Source organism: Elgaria multicarinata, chromosome 4 (assembly GCF_023053635.1).
Source record: "Elgaria multicarinata webbii isolate HBS135686 ecotype San Diego chromosome 4, rElgMul1.1.pri, whole genome shotgun sequence".
Taxonomy (NCBI): Eukaryota; Metazoa; Chordata; class Lepidosauria; order Squamata; family Anguidae; genus Elgaria; species Elgaria multicarinata.
The window spans coordinates 92,056,869-92,074,850 of NC_086174.1; the positions used below are offsets into that span (position 1 = coordinate 92,056,869).

At 40.0% G+C, this 17,982-nt stretch overlaps 1 protein-coding gene across 6 annotated transcripts in view; it reads left to right on the forward strand.

Moving 5' to 3' along the window:
* The window catches only part of FYN (FYN proto-oncogene, Src family tyrosine kinase), a 139,796-nt gene that overhangs the window by 90,000 nt on the left and 31,814 nt on the right, over positions 1 to 17,982 (forward strand). For all 6 annotated transcript variants that reach the window (XM_063124771.1, XM_063124772.1, XM_063124773.1 and 3 more), the window contains 5 exons: positions 8,948 to 9,205; positions 11,389 to 11,485; positions 13,751 to 13,849; positions 15,575 to 15,678; positions 17,723 to 17,872. In XM_063124771.1, coding sequence (XP_062980841.1) covers positions 8,959 to 9,205; positions 11,389 to 11,485; positions 13,751 to 13,849; positions 15,575 to 15,678; positions 17,723 to 17,872 — 697 coding nt within the window. In that variant the 5' untranslated portion in view covers positions 8,948 to 8,958. The remainder of the gene's footprint in view (positions 1 to 8,947; positions 9,206 to 11,388; positions 11,486 to 13,750; positions 13,850 to 15,574; positions 15,679 to 17,722; positions 17,873 to 17,982) is intronic.

The window sequence follows — 17,982 nt, forward strand, 5'->3', positions numbered from 1 at the left end:
GTAACTCAAAGGAGAAACTAGGGCATGATCTACACTAGTGCTTTGTAACGGTATTGAAGTGCACTGACAACTGCTTGGACCCATGACACATTCCATATACTGTTTTAAAGCTGCTTTCATAGTGTTATGTCCTGCTTGGCGTAGATCTGGCATAAGACTGATCATCATCCTGTGAGGCAGCACATTTACCTCTCCATTGTCTGTGATGTTTTACTGTTTAATATTAAGAATTGTAGAGTTTAAAAAGTAGTACTTACAGTGTGTATGTTGCATGTTGGTAAGTATGAGTCATGATAGGGTTAATGAGTGCTGGATGAAGGTGAGTGTTGATTGGATGTTGGTGGGGAGTGCCTGGATTGGCTGTGTGTGAGAGGGGGAGGAGTCGGAAGACTGAACTGAATAAAAGAGAACTGCTTCTGAAGTAAAGTGTGGAGAGAAAAAGCTTTGTTAGAGTTAAGAAGGGTCGGCGTGTTTTGGGAGATCAGTGTGGGAAGAGGATAGTGTAGTTAGAGTTGGTAGAGTAGGCAGGAGGACTATTGAAAGTTATATTGTGAAACGTTTAAGTGAATGAACCAAAGAAACCATTACGCTCTGTGCTTGTAACTATATGCTTGTAACTGAAGGAAACCAATACAATCTTGAACAATCTTCTTGTTAAATAAATATCATTTAATTAATCCTGGTGTGGACAGTGAAGTACCTGGGAAAGGGTAGGGGTGAAATCTATGGTGGCAACGGAAGGGAGAATTTTGGGGTAAAGGTGTTGATCTGGGCTGCTGTGGGGCCTAAGCTGAAGCAGGCGTGCCACAGAGACAGACTTGGCATCTATAGCCCTAACTTGTGCAACTGAGCTAGGTCTTCTAGAGTCGCAAAAGTAGTGAAGTGATCCAGGAGGATACCCAGTGGAGGGTGGACGTCTCTCCCGTGGCAACAGGTGGATTAAGAAAAGTCCTACATTCCATATACTGTTTTAAAGCTGCTTTCATAGTGTTATATCCTGCTTGGTGTAGATCTGGCGTAAGACTGATCATCATCTTGTGAAGCAGCACATTTACCTTGCCATTGCCCATTTTTATCTAGGGCTACTAGGCCATTCAGGCAGAAGAAAGTACAAGATAACCAAATGCATTATGGGATCTTCAGTTCCACTTCTCTTATGTTCTTGGGTATCAAGAATGGCTGACCACTACACCATGTGGAAATAACTTTCCAGTTTTTGCCTGGCTCCACCTACCCAGACTGTCCATTGGCTACTCCTGGACTTGAAGGAGCATAAAGGACTTCCTTTTCCAGCTGAGCCTTAAACTGAGCAACAAAGTTTTCCTTAATTCTAGTGTGCCTTGCATTTCTTTCACTTGGTTCCTAGTTGTTTTCCAGTCCTGCCTTCTTGCTTACCCTTTGGTCCTGGCTGCTCTTTGGGGTCTCACTCCTGGCTCATTCTCTAGTCCTGCCTTCTGGTTTGCCCTTAGACACTGAAACCAAGCTAAATGGTCTAGGAATCACACAAAAGTTTAGCTATGTGAGATAGGTTTCCTTGCACTGGTGTAAGCGTGTGCAGCCCTGATCCAAATCAGTATCATGGCAATCCAAGAGTGAGGTTTCAACCTCTTCCCCCTGCCCTCTGTTTCCCCCCCACAAAATTCAATCCAGCCCTTTTGCAGGGAGTTTTTAAAAAGGGGAGAAACCCTTCCATTGAGTCCAAAAGCATGCATCGCTCCACTATCGCCAGGTCTACACCAAGCAGGATATTGCACTATGAAAGTTGTATATAAAAGGCAGGAGCCATACTACTGTTTTATAGTGGTATTGAAGTGCACTGGCAACTGTTGGGGCCCATGACACATACCATATACTGCTTTCATTCTGCTTTCATAGTGCTATATCCTGCTTGGTTTAGACCTGACCTATGTGTGCTTTCCTGAAGGTTTAGTTTGGTCCTTAATGCTGCATGGTGGAAACCTAGCGCAATGCCAAAGGTCACTGTGTCTGAGCCACTTTCCTTCCTGTCTTCTGGCTTTATAGCAAGGGTGGGGAACGTGTGATTCTTCAGGTATTGTCCTGCAACTCTCATCAGCCCTAGCCAAGATGCCCAATGGGTGAGGATGATGGGAGTTGCAGTCCAACAACATCTGGAGGGCCACATGTTCCCCATTCCTACTTTAAAGCGTAAAGGCAGGCTGAGGCCTGCAGGTGGTTGGGAAGAAGAGTGTGGAAGCAAAAGAGCAGTAGTGAGAATAAAACTCATTTAAGTTAACTAGCTGCTGTCTGACAATGCCTCTGAGACTGTTCTACAAAATAAGGAACTGGGTATAATATTCAAAAAGTAGTAATGAACTGAAGACTTTTTCTGGGGAATAAGGAAAGACAGATTAAGGAAATTATTTCTATTGTCAGGGAAGCATTGGACTCGGGACCCAAAGGTATAAGGGGGCTTCTGTACTAATATTATAGGATTTTTTTTAATTAATTGAGAGGTCTTCCTGAGGTAGGTTGCTGATTAAAATATCAATGTTAACTTTAGCATATGACTTAGTTAAAAAAAATAGGTAGTAAAAATATGCAGAATACTCTGCTCCTTCCACTAGGTGGAAGCAAGAGAGCTGGATAAAGGTTATCTAAAAATCAAAATACAGTACTTTCATTTATGATGTACTATACACAAGCTGAAACAGCTGTTTATCCTCAACAAATAGGTCTATTTGCTATAAATTACAGTTGTTATTAGACATATCGTCCAGTTCTTATACCCCCAAAACTGCACTCCATAAAATAATGTGCTGAAGTATGACATTTCTTTGTTCATTCCTTGTAGGTTGATTTCTTTTCTAAATTAGCCAACGTTAGTAGCATTTTGATGCAATTTGAAATGTCTCCAAATTAATAAAACTAAGTTAACTGATTCAAAATACTGAGTTACAAACATTAAAAACAAAAACAATATGAAAAGTGTAGCAGGAAATTTTTGCTTGTAGTTGAACTGTAAGAAAATTAAAGTTTTTGGCAATCGGTTCTAATTACAGCTAGGCCCATCCCTTTCTGGTAAAAAAAAACCCCTAGTATTAGCAACACAGTTGTTGCATTAATGACATAATTAGATACGCATATGTCTCGCTTGACACAAAATACTTATTTCTTGGTTTCAGAGCTCACTCTACACTTGGGCAAGTCACTTTGTTTTAGTCTCATTTCCCCAATCTACATATGGGAGTATAAGTTTTATACAGGGCAACCAGGATAAGCCTTGAGTTTAGTATTGTTTTGTGAAGAACTTCTGAAAAAATATTTTAATTTTTGCTTCCAGGGTTGAAAAAAAGCAGGAAACCATATCAAAATTGCAGGAGATGTTGTTTGCAGTTGTACAAGTCTATGCTTGCCAAATATTGTTGTTTTGGGATGCCTCCTCCCACTGGGCCAGGAATAAAAGACTTTTATTTAAAAAGGGAGAGGAGTCCCTAAGAATAGATAAAGAATTATTGTGACTTTAACTTTCAGTACCATGACACTGGGATGCCTTTCTGCATTCTGGGAAATACAAATACAGAAACAGAAAATGAAATCATATGAATATATATTGAAAGCAGGGTTTGCTTCAAAGGAATGGCGTGGCCTGGGTTACAAGACCAGTAAAAAAAGCTCCCTGTCCCAACAGTGCAACTCTTCTCGCTTTCTGAGCATCTTAGAAGGCCAGAAGCAGCATGGGGGTATTCTCAGCTTGTATTTCTTATTTGTCCGGTGTCTTGTCCATGTGCCCACCAAATCTTGAAAGCCAGCACTGATGGCCTGAATAGTGCGACCCTTGCTGTCCTGCTCCGTCAAAAAGACACAAGCAACAGACTTAAAAGGGACAAATATAGCTTGAAAACAAGCTTAATTAGCCCCTTTTAAGCCTTTGTTGATGTTTGCTGCCAACATTTGGTGGCAAAGCCCTGATTTTTGGCTGCTGCTACTGCCGCTGCCGCTACTATGCCACCACATTTCATTGGAATGGCAGCAGCAAAAGTGTGACCCCTGGGTGGAGGATCCAGAGGTGGAAAGTGGCGCTTGGACACCCCCCTCCCAAATCCCCCCCCGCCTTAGATGAACGAAGTGTTTTATGTGGATTCCTCCATCTGACTACACTGATATCATAATTTGAGCACCACCTCTTTTGAGGTGAGCACCAGAACCCCATGTGAATTGCATATAAGTATGGCTCTCTTTTTTAAAAATTTTGTTCAGTGTTTGCATCACAGCCAGGATCCTGCTTAAGTTTGACTCTGCTTATTTGGCAGCTCTTTTTCTCTTCCATGCAAAACTGATTAGCACTGTGAGTGGGAGGAAAACAAGCTCAAGAGTTTATATAAATTTATTTAACTGGTTCTAGCCCATTTTGAAAGATAAAAAAATCTAGCAAATTACTTTCCCTTTAATGAATCATTTAACTTACATAAAGTTCTAAAATCATAATTGTCTTTTCAGTATTTATACCTACATTATATTTCTGCTGTTAAACACAACAACCTGAGTGTGTGAAAACAAGCAAAATTACCTAAATTAGGAAGTAAATTAAGAAGGAGCTTTTTTTAAAAAAAAATCCAGGCTTTTGTACTAACACAGAGAATATAAATACACTAGTTTGAGTTTACAAAACATAGTGATAACTTGCTTTTTGTAATACAGATATGCTGGAAACAAAAGAAAATAAGCTGAATGGGAGTATTTAGCATCAGAGTGTCCTTGTAATATCAAAATTGACAAATTTCTTAAATTGACTTTTCTTCCATAAGAAAAGTCAGTTTTAAAAAATGTTACTCTTGTGTTGTTAATTGCAGCCATTGTGCGTGTGTGTATGTGTATTTAAACTTTCACTGAACTTTTTTCTCTCCAATTTATACTTACGGGGGTTACTTGCAATGTCAAGCGAGCAGATTTCCAAGACTTTAGTCTCCCAACCCTCTGGAGTAATTTGTGGGATGGGGTAGAATCCATTCCAGCTGCAGTGCCTGTTCTGCTGGCAATCTCTGTATATTCTTGCACAAGGACACAATCTGTCACTTGCTTTTAATTTCTGTACATGTTGACTCAAAATTAAGTCTGACTTCCTTCAATGGGACTTACTCCTATATGCAAAGGATTTCAGCCTTACAATCCAATCCTGCATGTTTCTGCTCAGCTGTAAGCATGCATAAGATTGTAGTCTAGTGTTGTAACTGCAGTAACATGTTGGTGTGCAGATCTTGATTCCATCCAATCAAGAAGAAGTGGAATTACCTATGATGAAATATATATTTCCTTGTGTTTCTCAGTTACATTATTTCTGCAAGATTTAATTTCTTTAGAAACGACTTCATTTCACTTTGGAAAAGTGAACTGAATTTCACAATTTCTCGTAACACTAATGATCAATTTTGAAACTGCTGTATGACCTAGCAAGATCCAAACATTTAAGGAAGAAATACATAATCTATTAGAACCAGGTTAAAATCTTGTTTACTGCTTACAGTGTTGCACATAAATCTCCAGGGGGTCTGACAGTAAATGGTTTCCAGATTTTGTTGAATGATATCATCAGCACTGTCTTCCTTTCTAGCTTTCCGGAATCATGAATGCCTGCATTCAGCCCAGTGAAGATTTGAGATGCTTTGTGATAAGAGCAGAAAATATTCTGTCCCGCTAGTTGTTTAGAGCTCTAGTGCTACTGTTAAATAGAGGATGTACTTAAAATTATCTGTAAAAAGCCTAGAGTCATTTTGAATGAAGTCCAGCAATGTGCCCTGTACTTCCTCTTGAATCTTAATTAGGCAGCCAATGATATCATGCATAGTTAGTGTCCTCAGGAAGGAATGGACAACTTTTCAAAGTCTTGTCTTGAAAAGAAACATGTAGGTTACACCCTCTGTCACATCTTACACAATCCTGCAATCAAGCAGCCTTTATACGTGCACAGCCTGGACACTAGAGCCAAGTTGAAAAAGACAATAGAAGGGGAAGTAAGCTCTCCATCAAACTTTTCCACACACACCGATCTCTCTCACAGAAAACACTTGCCAGAAAAGAAAAAAGAAAAGTAGAAGAAAAAGAAACCAACTAATGTCTATTCATTTAAGATCTATCTTGTTCTTACTGATGTCACTATTACCTCTTTCTAAACTTTGGGGGGGGGGGTTGTTTTTTGTTTTTTGGTTTTTTGGTTTTTTTTACAGCTTGGAGGACCTGTGTACATATTCTTTTCTGGCATAGTTTTCTAAGTTACTTGTTCAGATGGCACGCTTTTCTTGAATAGCTGCTTTCTTCTGTTTTTTGGCAACTTGAAGTTAATAATTCACTTTTGTGTTGGCTCAGCATGTGAATAATACATTCGGGGTCATATCTTCCCCTTCCACCACAATAAAGCATATCTTTGCTAAATTCAGATTCGGGAAGCTTCTCAAATAATTTTAAAGCTCTATTAATAGAGATAATGCCAAACCCAGTGGAAGAATTTCATAGATAGACCAATATGTCCAAATGTGAGTGCTAGGGTTTGTTCGGTTTTTTTGTTTTTGCTGTGTGTGTGTGTGTGTGTGTAATTCTGTGGAAACCAGGTTCTGACCATATCAAAGAGAATTTACAATATCTACAGTTTAAGAGCATGTTGTGTAGCTTCTTTCTAACCTTCAGTAAAATAATTGGCCCTCGAAGTACCTAGAGACACTGCAAAGGCTATGTTTACATGATACAAAATCATTCCACTTCTGTGACGTTTAGAATCATCCATTAGGGCAGCAAGGGTGGAGGGACAACCCCACACCATGCTCACAAAAGCTCTGGATGGATCTGTGCACGGGTGTTACATTCCAACTCGTGCTGTGTGGGGGAAATGGAGCAGTGCAATTCTGAATGCAGTGTGTGTATATATATATGAGCCGTGCATGTATGAAATAAGCAGTTTTCAAGTAAGCAGCTACTGGGGGTGGGGGTGCAGCCACAGTCACATAAATGGCTACCAGCTCCCTGACTGTACTTAGGACAAGGAGCAGCCACCATTGCCATTCCAAAGTCTAGGAGATGGCAGGTGAGTAGTGTAAGGAGGAGGACTGTAGGAGGAATGGAAGGATCTATCTCTACCGATTGAAATATCTGACAATGGTCAAAAACCTGGAGTTGGTGCTTGGTGTATGGCCTTGGTGTGCCCCAATGTCAGGCAGTTGCATTATGAATAAACCTTTGATGAAAATATGCCAGATTCAAATATTTGGTGTTTGATTGTTTTCTTGTAAGCTTGTTCAGTGTGGGTGATATTTTTTTTATGGGGTGGGTGGAAGTTTGGTGTATGCAATGAGTAACAAAAGTCTCTGTGGTTTATGAACAATATTTTCCACAGTGGTAAGGGTTACTTTAAAAAAAACAAGATTGACGGCGTTTTGCTGTCAAAATGTAAAAGTGAGCTATAGCTATAGAAAAAGAACTTCAGGGGAGAATTATTATAAACTGAAACAGCCTAGAGAAAGGCTGAAATCATGTGGAGCAGATACTTCCACTTCCTATGAACAGCTTGTGGAAGACATTATCCTGGGCTGGTCCTTGTGTTATCCACATTCCAGCTAGCAAAGAAATGGAATAGGCCGTGTTGGAATCACACTGTACCAATGCAAAACTGGGGCTTGTCATTTAAAGGAATCTTCTTTGCTGACCTATGTTTCTGATTTGGAGCAGAAATGCCAAATGGTAAGCCCAAGAAGTTGCTTCTGGGCGATGTCCGAGGAAAAAATGTCTTTCACTAATGCATGGTTTATTTAACTCATAGTTAGCCCATGTTTGTTGCCCTGCCCAGAGTTTGTCTGGCAAACAATCAGTCAAACTGTGGTTTATTTTCTCAATCCCTGAGTGGCTTGTTTCCTTCCTCCTTCGCCTGCTCCCTCCATGTATTTCAAATTCCTGTGCAGTGCTTAGTCCTGGCATGTGTAGCCCCGGGTTTGTTGGTTTGTTTTTACCACTCTTGCCCACCACCTCTGCAGCCTGGCAAACCAACCCATGAACAATTTTTGATTCTGGGTTCACACATAATGACAACCCATGTTTTAAACAACCCAGAGTTTACCTGGTTTGCATGTAATGCTAAACCATGCTTTGTTGCCCTACCCAGGGTTTGTCTGGCAGATGATTGAACAAACCATGGTTTGTTTTCTCAGCCACTCAGTTGTTTGTTTCTCTCCTTCTTCATCGTGGTCTCTGTGCATCACACATATGGGCTTTGCGCCTGCGCAGAGACCAGACCGGAATCTCCAATAGCTTAGGGAAACGTTTTTGGGCAGGAACCCCTCCCCCACGCTACCGCGCATGTCCACGGGGTTCCCGCCCATGTGAATGCATAGATGACCACTCGAAGAACTACAGTTACAGGTAAGCAACCTGCATTTCTACACCCTGTGTCCTAGATGCCTTTGTGGTACTGCAGTATAGGCATGTAAAGAGGCTTGGGGTTTTAACCACTTTTGCCTGCTGCCTCTATAGCTTGGCGAAAAAATCCATGGACGACCCAGAATTCTGGGTTCGCATGTACAGTAATGACAACCCATGGTTTTAAAAAAACATAGTTCATAACCCATCAACAAATCATGGGTTCTCTTTGTGGATTGCTCATGGTTAACAATCCATAATTAACTCATAGTTTTGGTTTGCATGTAATGGCAAACCACAATTCAACCAACCACATTAATTAAACCATGGGTTCTCTTTCTGTTTGTTCATGGTTATCAAACCATGATTTGTTAGTGCACCTGGATTCACTCGTCACAACAACCCCGAGTTCAACAATTCATGGATTAAATAAATCATGGGTTAGTGTTATCTGCAGACCAGGTAATACCTGTATATCCCCAAAATAATTCTCACTCTGTAGCTAGCGAGTAGGTCTTACTATTTATATGCCATATCATTTAACTGAGATATGCTACACATCAACATGAACATTTTTTATTTACTGCAGGATTTTAGATAATGGGCTGTGTGCAATGTAAGGATAAAGAAGCAACAAAACTGACAGATGAGAGGGATGGCAGTTTAAACCAGAGTTCAGGTTATCGCTATGGGACAGATCCCACCCCACAGCACTACCCAAGTTTTGGTGTGACTTCAATTCCAAACTACAACAATTTTCCCACGGCCGGAGGACAAGGACTGACCGTTTTTGGTGGTGTCAACTCCTCTTCACATACTGGCACATTGCGTACAAGAGGAGGAACAGGTAAATCATTGATAACAAATGCATCCATTATCTGTTTTTAAAAGAATATTTGGAACTTTCCTCAGTAAGAATATCAGGCTTTTTGTTTTTGAGGGTCCTCTGCATTCTCCTCTCATCCATCTCTAATTTGAATCCAATGAAATGGTTCTTGTTCATAAGGGACTCAAGTCACAACACAGCAGAGCACACAAGTATTATTTAGGGTATATAATACCTTATGTGTCCATTTCTGCTTCACAGTGGAGAAATGCTCCACACAATGCTCCATTCACATACACACAGACACACACACACACACACACACACACACACACACACACACATAGTTGCCCCAGTCACACTACTCATGCTTAGAGATCATGTACATACACTGTTTGCACACTTCAGCTACATAGTTCTCTCATACACACAAAACATTCATATTTGCAGCCTTAACAGTTGACCTTGGGATAATTCTACCTACTCCTATATTTACTGAATTCCTTCCCTCAATATATTGTACCGAGAGTATACTAAAGCTAGAACTCTTACAACTAATAGCTACAGAGGTTTCAAGGTCTGCAGCCTATATTTACCTCAGGTTTTTACATTTTGTATTGTTGACTACATATGAGATCTGGTGTAGCATAAAAGCAAAGAGACTGAGTTATAAAGTCAGGTGGTCTCTCCTATATGAGCCATGAATTCAATGGGCAGGTTTGCACATCATGATAAGCAACCCTGAAATAAGCCTCAGTGGGCTGGTTGTTTGCTCACTAATTCACATTACTCCTGACAGACAGTCAGACACTCTGTGGCTTGTTTCCCCCCTTAGTCCTCTTCCCAGACCTGGCACATATCCCATGGGCATTTGCTGCACAACCATAGCAGCCTACTCTGTTACGCAGCTAACAAGAATTTATTTTGTAGAATTTTCCCCCCACCTTCCGGGAGATTTGCACATATTTAGCATTATTTTTCTTCACATTCAAGGAGATTTGTGCAAATTTAACTTTATTTTGTTTTAATTTTTATTTTTATTTTCACAAATCTCCCCAATTTTTCTTGAAAAAAATAATAATGAAGTTACATTTCACTGAAAGTGAAAAACAAAACAAAAATTAAATATGCACAAATCTCCCCAAAGGTGGTGGTGGGAGAGATGTTGCTATCTAGGGAGCTGACAAAATGGAGGAGTGAATTGACTAGTGTCATTTCTAGACATAATAGAGAGGGGATATCATTAGCAAGATTATGAGGAGTGACCGTGTTTTTTGTTAAACATGCCAGGTGGCTTTGTAGCCTTTGCAAAAAGACATTGGGGCTGGCATTGCACGTCATGACAAACCACTCTTAAAACAAGCTACCCTGAACAACACAACAACAAACCATGGGTTCTCAGGATGGCTTGTGCATGGTTAATGAACTCCACTGAGGAAATCATGTTTAGTTCGGAAGTCACGTCAAGCCCCCCTGAAACAAACAAGGCTGACAACCCACCGTGGGTTCTCGTGTCATATGAAACAGATCAATAGGTGGCCTTAGGCAAGAGCTCAGATAGGACCCACATGAAATGTTTTATTGATTGATTGATTTATAGTATTTTTATCCCATTCCTCAACCAAAAAAGGCTCCCAAAGTGGCTTACAATCAATCAGCAAAAAAGACATTCCTGCTCTCAGGCTGACACACAAGGAAAGGGGGATGTAGAGGGAAGAGGGGGGAAATGAAATAGACTATCAGCAGGGCTGATGGAATGGCCCTGCTCCCCATCTCATCTCCCAAGGGAGGGGCAGTGCAAATAGAGCAGGCCTTGATGTGCCCTTCGCCTGCCCCCATCTCCCTTGCTCTTACCCACAGGGCCATGGATATCAGTCAGCCCTATGAGAGGCAGAGAGATGTTTCCTTTGCCTGCTCTCATCTCCTTCACTCCCTGTATGAGGATAATAACTGTCACCTGTGGCTATTGTTTCAAGGATAACATACGTGAAACACCTGATGCTCAAGAAGAACATTTAGCATTTGTATAGTGCTTTTCTGATTTTGAGGTCATATTGACAAAAACATATTTTATGTTTTACGAAATCTGATGGCAAAGTCTACAGTCCAGCAGTGCTACTCCTTTCCTGGAATTGTGCATTTGTAAAAAATAATAAAATGACAGTTTGAGAAAGTTGTATTCACATTAGTATCTCTTTCCATAGGTGTAACCCTTTTTGTAGCTCTATATGATTATGAGGCAAGAACAGAAGATGACTTAAGTTTTCATAAAGGAGAAAAATTTCAAATACTTAACAGCTCGTAAGTTTTAAATTTTTGGATAACCTTCTTAATTGTAAAGTGACTTGTAATGCACAGAAAGATGTAAAGAACTGTAATAATGAATTTGGAAAAGGCTTGGAGCCATGGCAAATGAAGTTTTGCATGTTGGACATGATCCATACCTTTTGCATATGGAGGGCAGGGTGCATTGGGTGATATCCAATGTTAGTCCTACTTAGAGTAGATCCACTGAAATTAATGGTGCTTGTTAGTCATGACTAACTTCCCATTCATTTCAATCAGTGTACTCTAAGTAGGACTAACATTGGACACTTTTCATTGGCTACACATATGGAAAACCCTGGCAGCAAGCAAGTGGGGGGGACTGATGAGGGGGTGAAACAGGGAGGGGAGGAGTAGGTCAGACTGACTTACTTTCCCTACACCCTTATCCCTTTTTCTCCCTCTTGTCATTCAGCTAACATGCCTAATGGCCCGTTTCTCCCCAGGACATCCAAAAAAGGAGAGTTCCTCAGTCTCCAGGTTACGTCCACTCTGGTGTGAGTAGCTCTCCTCTTTGGACCTGAATCACTAGATGCACCTACAAGAACACATCATCAGGTGCTGAGCAGCAGCAGGAACCGCTCCCCATTTGCCAGCTATTCTTGGCTTGCTGCCATTAACTCCTTCATGTAAGGCACCAATATATTCTGCTTTCTACACAGGGGCTGGATCATAAGCAAGACTAAACACAACATTTTATTTCAGTCCCTAGATCCAAAAGCCAGAATAAAATTATTAGCAATGAAAATATGGTCTTTTAGAACCCAGTACTTATATTTATGCAGTTTCAAACCATCAGTGTGGTCCATTGCTCTGGTTTGGAAATGTTAAAAAAACCCTGACAATTTAAAAATTTGTTCAATATACTAAAGAGCATTATGAGCTTGTGTGCATCTTTGTAGTAGAGTCAAATGGATTTTTGCTGTAACTGCATAAACTATAATCAAATACCACCACAGCGATAACTGGCAGAATGAAAAACTGAAGGAAAAAAGCAGAAGGTAATTTTGAGGAATATTTCATGATTCTCTGTACCTGAACAGCTTTGATGTACATGAAAGCACAGTTGCTTGAATGAAGACTTATAAAAAGAACAGGATTTTAAAATCATTCTTTGCCTTTAAATTTGCAATTGAGAAAAAGCCGACAAAAGAGTTATATTATCTGCTTCCCTTTATGCTTCAAAACGGTTCTGCTGCAGACTTAATGAAGTACTGCTTGAATAATAAAATAATCCACTACAAATTCTTAGCTGCAGTGGAGGATATCAGTGGGCGCATTTCTTGAGGCACACACACACACAAAACAAGAACTTCCACTCATACTGGCATTTTTTCATTAGAATGCATGTTGATATTGTTAGAAATGATTTTTTTTTTAGTCTGCTGCATATATAGGACTTCACTTTGGTCTCAAATCAAGTTCAATGCATCCTGCCCACAATATGCAAAGGGTATGTATCATGTTTTCCACAGGGTGTCAACACATTAACCCACCCTGCAAAAAATGTGCTGCATTCAGACAACATTATAACCCATGGTAAGTTAGCATGTTGTGTGAACCCTGAAACCAAACACTTAGCATTCTCTAAGACTGTGTCAGCCTTTATGGTTTTACAAGGAACTTTGTAGAAAGAAAAGGTCCCCTCCCCTATTGTATAGAAAATGAATCCAAAGATCTCTGTGTTCAAATCTATATTATACAGAATCACTATACACAACATATACTAATTTTAGAGACCACTTTAGAAGGTTTTGCATTATCCTCCTTTCCTTAACAGTGTCATAAGCTCATTGCTTTTGTCATCTACCAGTTAAACAGGAAAAAAATGTCCCTATGCCAGTGAACTTGCATTCATGCAGTGGTACTGTTTCCACAATTTCCCATCCTGGAATCCTCACCACCTACATGCAAAGCAGTTTCAGATTCAGAAGCTTTTAAAGTCTCTCACCATACACTTCGGGGGGCTGCAGTTTCGAAAGTCAGCTAAGTACCCCATTATTATGATTAGACCTGCTGAATCTATCCACACCAACATATTCTTTAGATGGTATGTAGACTGTACAAAATGCAGCAGTCCAATTCATGTTCCATATCTTTTCATTTGGAAAGGCACAGGCCACAATGGATGTGATAAAATATCTCCACCTGGTGGATTTTCTAGGCAATAGTAGCAAAATTAAGAGCAATAAATGGGTCCAAGAGAGGGAATTTCTTACGCTTTTTCCTCTTCTTTTTCAGTGAAGGAGACTGGTGGGAAGCTCGTTCCTTGACTACAGGAGAAACTGGTTACATTCCCAGTAATTATGTGGCTCCAGTTGACTCCATCCAAGCAGAGGAGTATGTTTTTGTTTTTATTTTACTACTTAGTACTGTGCATGAATGAAGTATAAGACGTGTGTGTGAGAGAGATTTTGGTAATTTTCAAAGAATCATATTAGTTTCCTTTTTCATACCTGGGTGGGAAGAGATGAAAAAACTTAAGCCAGTTTACATCAGATCAAAGTAAGATCACTCAGAATTTCCTTACCTGTAATTGGCTAGAGCTAAATGCATAACAATACAAGCTGAGCAACATAATACAAGCTGAGCTAAACTCTTAATGTTAAAATAAATGATAAGAGAAATATTGCTGCATTATCACAATACAGTGTCTGTGCAAGCTCCATTGAAACTGAAATACCAACAGTGTGATGCAAACCATATCTACTGAGAATTAAATCCCATTGAGTTCAGTGCCAATCCCACTGAGTTCAGTGTTACAGATTTTCAGCCTAAATCTTAAATGAACATACAGCCAGTTTTCAGCGGGCCTGTCTATATAAGCTGTTTAGTTTGGAAGTTAATCTGACTGCAGGTTAAACCAGCTGCAAACTTCTGTAATCCATTCAGTTTTTCCAGTATGACCCTGTTCAGACAACATGCTAAGCCATGGTTAGGCCACTAACCCTTTTGCAGCAAATGGTTAGTGAGTGCGTTTAAATCATCATTATGTAACTACCATGGTTAGGAATGGTTCACATGACATGCTAAGCCATCATGTTTAGCTCAAAATACTTAACCACCATGGCTTAGTGTGTCATCTGAAGAGGGTCTATATTTTAGAGCCTATAGCATACCACTCATAGGACATGTTTAGCCACTGGAGATATCTGGCTTATTGTTTATGAGTAGCATGCTCATGCATGCTGCCTTGACCACTTCTGCTGTAAGCAGGAGTGGTTGAACAAACCACAGGTCATCCCCAGCCACATCTGTGTTTTGTTAATCATGACATCCAAACCGGGAACTATAACATAACTGTCTCAAAATAAGCCAGAGTCATCAGCCAACAACAAATCATGACGAATGACTCTGGCTTGCTTGGGAAGAGACAAGCTAGAATTCTTGGTTTGGACATCATGCTAAACAAAACACAGATGGAGCGTCCATAGTTAGTTTAACTGCTCCTGCTTCCAGGAGGATCCAAGAGAGAGTGATAGAGCAGCATGCACCAGCAAACTAGATTCCCCAGAAATCTGACTTATCATGATGCGTGTGAACCAGGCCATTGACTGCTGCTGTTATTGCCCTTTTATACTTCCTTTAATGACCAGAGGAAGTTTTGCACTATCCATAACAGTTATCTAGATAATATTCTCAGGGCACAAGAAGAAATTAGGTGATTTTCACAAATGTTCCTTAAATGATCTACTGCAGATATAGTGAACTTATTTGGTTTGTGGGCACATTTGAGAAACTGTCCTGGACACAACCATGAAATGGCCACCATGGATGGGCATGGCTAATCATAAAATAACCTGCCCAAAGGCATTCATGAGAAATTAAGATGGCAGCAGGTAGAGGCTTTAAAGCATTCCCAGCTTCCAGTAGGGAAAATAGGAACATAACAATTAAGAGGAGGAGGGTGACTCAGTGCGCACCAAGAAAGATGTCTGGGGGCACATTGGTGCCTGTGGCACTTCATTGCCTATCTCTGATCTACTGTATAAACAGCTGTACAAATTAAGCAATACTATTCAGAATCTTGTTAAAAATGCCATTATTTATGATTTTTTCATTTAGATGGTACTTTGGCAAGCTCGGACGAAAGGATGCTGAGAGGCAGCTGCTATCATTTGGAAACCCACGAGGAACCTTCCTGATTCGTGAGAGTGAAACCACCAAAGGTAGTATAGCCATTTTTTAAAATTGTTAAGCAGAGAGAAAAAAAGTTGAAGCTAAACAGAATGATAAGTCAATCTCAAATAGTACTGAAACTGGTGTATGAAGATTGATTTTTTTAAAATTTTGTATACTTTTAATGTTTACCATTTTTAATTGTTGTAAACCGCCCAGAGAGCTTTGGCTATGGGGCGGTATATAAATGTAATAAAATAAATAAATAAATAAATAAATAAATTTTTCATGTAACCTCTGAATGCCAAAGTTAAATCCATCGTGATTTGTTATTGAATAATCTTCATAACTAATTCATTACTTCTTCATTGGGTATAATTGTGCCCGTCCCTACATTATCTTCTTGAGTGGAGAATGGCAGATGCAAAGTTATGGGTTCACTTGTCAAAACAGGAATTCTGCAAAGCTCACAAAAAAGAGGGAGTTCACAAATGAAGACAAAGGAATCCTATTGAGATAGATAGCATTCATATTATGATTTCCCATTAGTTTTTCTGGAGTGATGATGAAGCATTTGCTGGACATGTGTTTTAAAAGGCCCATAAACAAGTAATTCAGAACTATTCTTGAGTTTAAAAGCACTATTCAGATGTTAAAATTGCTACTTTGAGATGATTTTATTCAACACTTGCCTATTCTTACACCAAGCAAGGGTCCCCTTTTACAATCTTGGATAACAACAACAACAACAATAATAAATATTTATTTCTTACCCGCCTCTCCCTCTGGATCGACGCAGGGAACAACATTAAATACAATATAATACATAAAACTAGTTAAAAGAGCATATAAAACCAATACAATATTACAATAACAATCACAACATCTTAAAATTTCTTAGGTTTAAAATTCATCTGGGTAGGCCTGCCGGAAAAGGCTAGTCTTTAAAGCTATTTTAAATTCAGAGAGAGAGTTAAGTTTATGGATTTCCTCCAGCAGGCCATTCCACAGTTTGGGGGCGGCAGAAGAAAAGGTCCTCTGGGTAACAGTTGTCAGCCTAATTGTGGCTGACTGGAGTAAACCCTTCCCAGAGGACCTGAGTGTACGGGGCAGATTGTGTATCTAAAAAAAAAAAAGAAGGAAAGGTTTCCTTTTCATGCTTTAATGATGCTTTTTATATTTACATTGGACAGCCTTGTTTTTGTTTGAACTGTAATATGTTACCATAAAACTTTGAATTTAAATATTCATTTAAAATAGGGGTGCACTAGATTTTCTGCCTTCAGGGTTGCAGTGGGTGGCAGCAGGAGGGTGCACATAGACACACATGCAGGCATGCACACATACAAACACACACAGGCATATGCATACCTGCCTTTGCATATGCACACACTTCCTTGTCCTCCTCTTCCTGATGATTCCAGCTGGCATTGCTGCTTTTGCACAGCCATTGCTGGCATGGAAGCAGCAATACTGGTTGCTTCTTGGATGCTGAGAAAGAAGGAAGCTTTAGCCGTCGCCTCTCTCAACAACCTCATCAGGCATCACTGCTTCCACACCTCAAATGGCCACACAAAACCAGTAATACCAGGGCTAGCCCAAGACATTTTGCTCACTGAGGGAGAGCAGCAAATGGCACCTCTCTCACCCACAAAAGTCAAGGTGCAAAGGACACAAAACCAGGCTCATTGTTTGTGCATATCAGGCAGAAAATCCCACAAGAGCCTTTCCCTCATGTCTATCAGAAAAAATTCAATATTATCAAACCAAATAGCTAACAAATGGCTGCCTGAAGTGGCTACCTCACTTTACCTCATGGTAGGGCCAGCCCTGAGTAATACCCACCTGCTACACCTTAAAGCCTCCTCTTCTCCCCATGACCTTGATGGGCATTGGTGCTTCCATTCCGCCCTTGATGCTGCAGCAGCAATTATGCCAATTGGCAGTGGGGTGAGGAATTTGGTGGCAGTAGCATGGGCAAAGCATGGCAGCCACACAAACCGTGTCTATAGGCCACAGATTGTGCACCCCTGATTTAGAATAAGCCCATTTCCGTTATCAATATGTAGCTTTTCTCTTTTTTATGTTTAATAGGTGCCTATTCTTTATCTATTCGTGACTGGGATGATATGAAAGGAGATCATGTCAAACATTATAAAATTCGCAAACTCGACAATGGAGGATATTACATTACAACGAGGGCACAGTTTGAAACTCTTCAACAGCTTGTTCAGCATTATTCAGGTAATTTTTCAAATAAATATTTGATAAATATCTCAGTTTACATGAAATATAAGTGTTATCTCTAGAACATTTTTTTTAGAAAATATTAAGGAATTCCATCTTATACTTTC